The sequence below is a fragment of the Amphimedon queenslandica genome, unplaced genomic scaffold, assembly GCF_000090795.2.
Source record: "Amphimedon queenslandica unplaced genomic scaffold, v1.1 AMPQUscaffold_12935, whole genome shotgun sequence".
NCBI lineage: Eukaryota > Metazoa > Porifera > Demospongiae > Haplosclerida > Niphatidae > Amphimedon > Amphimedon queenslandica.
Genome location: NW_003546829.1, coordinates 19,383 through 24,760, shown reverse-complemented (window position 1 = coordinate 24,760; position 5,378 = coordinate 19,383). Strand labels below are relative to the sequence as shown.

Sequence of the window (5,378 nt, the reverse complement as noted above, 5' to 3'; positions counted from 1 at the left end):
TGATGGATGAGAGGGCAATACATGTACAGAAAAGTTAAGTTTTTATTAGTCAAAGTTATTGTCTTAATTGTTACCCCTTCAGTGATACTTGTAGTACTATTATTGACACTTTTGTCTTGTTACACAGTGTGCCTTCCTTTAGCCATGGTAACATAAACCACATTAATTCTTAGTTCCCACTTTCTCATATGACTATAATACATACATGTAGTTTTTCATTGACAAACAAGCAAATACCTCACTGCACTATATACATACTTTGATGCACTATAACTCAAACTATAAAATCAGCCTAACCCCTGACCAAATAATACAAGTAAAATGATGATACACATACATGTAGCTCACAGACAGTAGATACCGGCATGTGTATCCACCAGCAAATAAATCTATGTATATATGCACAGCATTTAATTAACACTTGATAGATTTTCCTACAAAAAATTCTAACCTAGTATAAGATGGAGTATCTCTATGACAGCAGGACGGGTATAGAAACTCTATGGGAGACTGGAAGCCAGAGGCTGTAACAAGAAATAGGCATTTAGACTATTTAGCACTTAGCAGCTTTATAGGACATGCACAGACACGTGTTATCCACGCCTTCTTTAGTTAATTGCTAGTTATAAATTTTAGGTTTCCAATTATGCATGATAGAGTGGTAGGAAAACGTTTCCTGTTTTTTTATTACATTTGCTTCAAAAAGTTTCCGGATCGGGTGAATTATTTTATAAACATTTGTTTGTTTAATGTGACTTGTATTTCACTGCATGTAATGTTTGTGTGAAAACCATTGGTGTATCCATCCAGTATTGCTCAGTATGAATTTGATCTAACTTCATGCAGGAAGTGAGATAAATCAATGTATAACAGTGAATATTGAATACTTAATGCTATTATAATGGACAGTGAGAGGGTGTGAAAGAGGTTTAGTGTTCATTAGAGTTTAGCATTGATTCAAATTGGTGTGACTATCATTCATGTAGGACAGAGGGTTAGGAAGCTGTCATTATCAAATCTGGATCTTGTTTGTGGCTTGTACTACATGTTTATTACAAATATCAGGTGCTTATGGATCTGGGTGCTTCTGAAAAATTTTGAAGGACAAGAAAAATTTGAGAGTAACATTAAAAGTTGTCATTATGCTTGTACATGTAGTAGCATTCAAGCAGTGATTTAGTACAAATATTAATGATCATCATACGTGTTAATGCTGCTATCAATGCTGTGCGCATTAATAAATTAATGCTTGCCGGCTGATGTTGCGCATTTGAATGACGCTGCCATCGATGCTGTGCGCATAACAAATGCTTGCCAGCTGATGTTGTGCATCATTTGTTGATGATTGTTGTAACATGTTCATGTTCTCATTAACAAAAAAATATTGCTTGCACTTTTAAAATTCTTCATGTACACAATGTTATTGTATATTAAGCAGGTCATGAAAGTATTCTGAGGATATCATTAATAAGCAATATTATGTCTAAAATGCATGCATGCACATACATGTATGATCCAATCAGAAAAATTGTAGATGCTAACATTATCATTGTTATTATTGTCACATTCATACTTTATACAGGTACTTATTTGGCACAAGGACTACAATGTGGTGTTAAACAGTGAGGTCTGACTTGGAATGAGACTCAAAAGTATGATTGTGACAAACATAACGTATAACATGCATATACATGTACATGTTTATCACAGTGTATTGTACATGTAGTGGATTATTGGTACTTGTAGTTTTTAATGATTATCATGCATGCAATTTATTCCTTTTATAGTTTGATTTATAGTATGTATAATGGGAGTTACTAGGAATACATAAGTTGATGTGATTGGTTATAAAGTTTGTTCACCATTACTGTTTGTGCTATTGTTATTAGCCTGTAAGTTTACATTACTTGCCTTTGATATGTTTCTGTTGCTATTGCTTTACAGGTAATTACAGCTGAATATGATTTGATGATTCAGCAATAGTTTTGCTTGATATTGGAATGTGCAATAATAATTAAAGGCTATTCTGGATTTAGGCTGTTGTAACTAAATCAATTTCTTTATTATATGTAACTTAGTGTTTTGCTGTAGCTCCTTGATCAGTAGTTTATCACACTGTAGGAGGCACCAGTCTTTAGCAGCATTGGTTTCACATTATTGTAACCTTAACAATGAAATACATAGGAAGATAGAATATTGGGAGTTTACAAAGTGTCTTACATGTATGTATTTTGTTCTAGGTTATTAATCAAGGTTGCATGTATGTATTTTGTTCTAGGTTATTAATCAAGGTTGCATGTATAAAAGAACATAAAAAATTAAAAAAAACAAGATGAAGTAGGATTCCAAATGACCAATGAAAATACGAAATGAAAATCCTACTCGTGACACAATTTCTACTCTACATTGAACTTTTAATGTTAATTACGGATCACCTTGCAATGTAGAGAAGAATTAGTGTCACGAGTAAGATTTTCATTTCGTATTTTCGTTGGTCGTTCGGAATCCTACTTCATCTTGTTTTTTTAAATTTTTTATGTTCTTGTTTGTGTTGATTTTTAAAATAATATTTATAGTATTTCTTTAGTTGCAATTGTGATACTTGTTGATTTTACACAAATAATAATTTTCTTTATTATTATTATCATTGTTATGACTTTACATCATTTATGAGAGGCATTGAATAGACATGCTGAAGGAATATCAACTATATCTACTGATGACAAGTGAAACTAATACTAGTCTTGACACAAGTCCTTGTTCAAGAATCTGTGAGCTAAGAGTGTCCATCTTCCCTGCTATTTCTATTCTTCCAGGCTGTTGTCAAGTTCATAATTATCATTGCATATCATAAATCATAATATTAATTAATTGTTTGTTTTTTAAAATAAAATAAAATAACACACTTGATAAAACAATAACATGTAAAATCAATATCTTCTTTTAGCTAGAAACCTCAACTAAAGTATTGCAGTAGTTGATTCCAAGCATAGCTTGGTAATAAAATAACTTGCTTCTTCCAGAGCTGCAGATCTGAGCATGCGCGACCACACCCAAATTTTGGAGCACATAGCAAGCTTCTTTAATTAACAAAATGGCGGCATGTAGCTAAGATGGCTCAATCCAGCAGTCACAGTATCACTTTTTCCTTACTTAAAGAATGATCTGATGGGACATGGACCTGCACATAGACTGTTGGAGTAGATTGGTGTAAGAACTATCCTTCTGGCATCAATTGATACTGAGATACACACTGACAACTGGACTGACAGGACTTCTGACTTGATGATGATGATGAAGTTGAAAAAGGTGGCTGAACAAAACGGCCGGTTCGCCGATTTTTGGCTTTTCTCTTAGACGAGGTTTAGAGCCACGCTATGGGTACCAATGGAGTCCTCTGGTCAAGATAAGGTCCTCTATAAAGTCTAGTAAGCATAGGAGCTCGTTTTCCCAGTATAGCAAGGCTGCAAATGTCGTGGCAGCCATTTTGTCTGGGGGTGAATCCTACTTAGTAACGCTACCGCGTTACTAATTGTTTGATAATGAAGTCATTAATTTCTTATGGCCACAGTAAATTGTGTATTTACTTGTAATTATAAATGACGTATAGTATATATATATATATGTATAGCATAATGATGACTTCATCTCTTTGATGTGGTGGGTCCTATATTTTGTATATAGCACAGATCTATATTTTTCCTAGATTTACTGTTTAATTGTTAGCCAATAATAAATGAATAGTAATAAAAATCACAACAGTAAATGAATGGAAAATAAATGAACAAAATGAGTAATATGAAAACAGTCAAGTTTAATCTCTTGAGCCTGAGAAATTGAAATTGATGGTACATCCATCCATTTTCTAAAAGTTGAAATGCTTCAGAACACTATTTACATCAGAAGGATCCAAGTTTTCTTTTTCATCAACTGTCTGAACTTTTGGCTCTTCTAATTTATCTACATGTTCCTCCTTCTTCAAATCAATAAGAGGTGTTTTGATTAATGCGTCAGAAACTTTTTTCTTCTGCTCCACAATGGATCACTCATAAGAACATACTCCAGAAATGCTTAAATGACCACTCCTTTCCAAAATTAACTTTTCCGCAATTCCTTCATTTGTACATACTTGAAATCCCGGTAGCTCTCAAACTGTCGTTGGATATATTTTCACTATCGAGACCTGCTTCATCAAAAATCTCCTTTAATTTTCATCCTAATGTATTATGACCAACTGGCATATCATAATACTACAATTTTCCACAAGAAGTTGACTGTGCAGGCTTACAATAAAATAGATCCTTTTCAACTGCTTTCTTTGATAGCTTTGACAAGTACAGATCCATCAAGAAAAGAAAGCACTTCTCACCAAGTTCCTTTTTAGCGTAATGGTAAACTATCTTGTTTTCTAAATGAACCTGATGTATTGAACGAGGCCTGTTTTTCGACCCATGCTCTGTGTATATCAGGCATTTGATCATTTGGGTTTGACCAGATGGATTCCTAACTTCATCGATGTAGAACTGACTGTTTTTCAATTCCCGATGTTCATCACCTCCCCTTAAACATAAATACACTCCACAGTAAAAGAAGACAGCATTTTGTAAAGCTACAGGTGAGTGTACGCCCAATACTCCCATGTCCAACAGCAGGTTTTCTTCCAGATTTGTCACGATACGAGCTTGCACTTTTTCAGTCCCAACACCTTCTTGGTGTAGTTCACAAGACACGTTTAAGACAGTATGAATGCTTTTAAAACGTCCATCCTTCTGAGACATAAAAGGCAAAGCACCCTCATCTTTTGTATGAGCGTAACTCTGTAAGTTGATTAAAATTTGAAGCAAAGACTTCGGCGTGTATGGTCGGCCATTTTGTTACTTCACTTCCAGGCAAAACTGGGATATCATTGTTGAAAACTTCTCGGGGTCTCTAAGGGTCCACAATAATTCTGGCTGGTAGCTCAACTGTTCTGTCCAATCACTGAACAAACAAAAAGCCCAATTAATGCCAGTAGTGGTATTTTTGGGCACATATTTCATTGATATGTGCTCCAATTCTTCACTGGAGGCAACAGAAAACCGCTGCTTCCCTTTTCCAAGTGACAAAGAGAGTCTCCTTTTCTTTTTTTGAGGTGAACTGGCATCTGTTGCCATCACACATTGACGATGATAATAGATTTAAGTCAAAGAGAAAGCTACCTTTGCACTCTTCTTCTTCAGCAAGCTAAAACATGCTCTACTACTGCGCATGCGCAGTTAATTAATATTCATAATAATTAATAGCAAAATGGCCGACAAAAAGAAGTGAGTAGAGATGATGCCATCAATATTCCATATATCCTATGTAGTATACTAGTAGGTCGCATATGCAGAATATAG

At 34.5% G+C, this 5,378-nt stretch overlaps 1 protein-coding gene across 1 annotated transcript; it reads right to left on the bottom strand.

The window, feature by feature from the left end:
* Positions 1–4,250: 4,250 nt before the first annotated feature.
* Positions 4,251–5,153, bottom strand: LOC105314397 (uncharacterized). Its single transcript, XM_011408554.1, has 2 exons — positions 4,884–5,153; positions 4,251–4,817 (listed from the first exon to the last, which is right to left on the bottom strand). The coding sequence occupies exons 1-2, from the start codon at positions 5,151–5,153 to the stop codon at positions 4,251–4,253; spliced, it is 837 nt and encodes a 278-aa protein (XP_011406856.1).
* Between the last annotated feature and the right edge of the window lie 225 nt (positions 5,154–5,378).

Bases quoted from the DNA above. Each gene is read 5' to 3' on its own strand.
- LOC105314397 (XM_011408554.1), bottom strand. From the start codon at position 5,153: ATGGCAACAGATGCCAGTTCACCTCAAAAAAAGAAAAGGAGACTCTCT. The intron at 4,818-4,883 runs GTGAAGTAACAA...ATCAACTTACAG, and splicing joins TATCCCAGTTTTGCCTGGAA to AGTTACGCTCATACAAAAGA.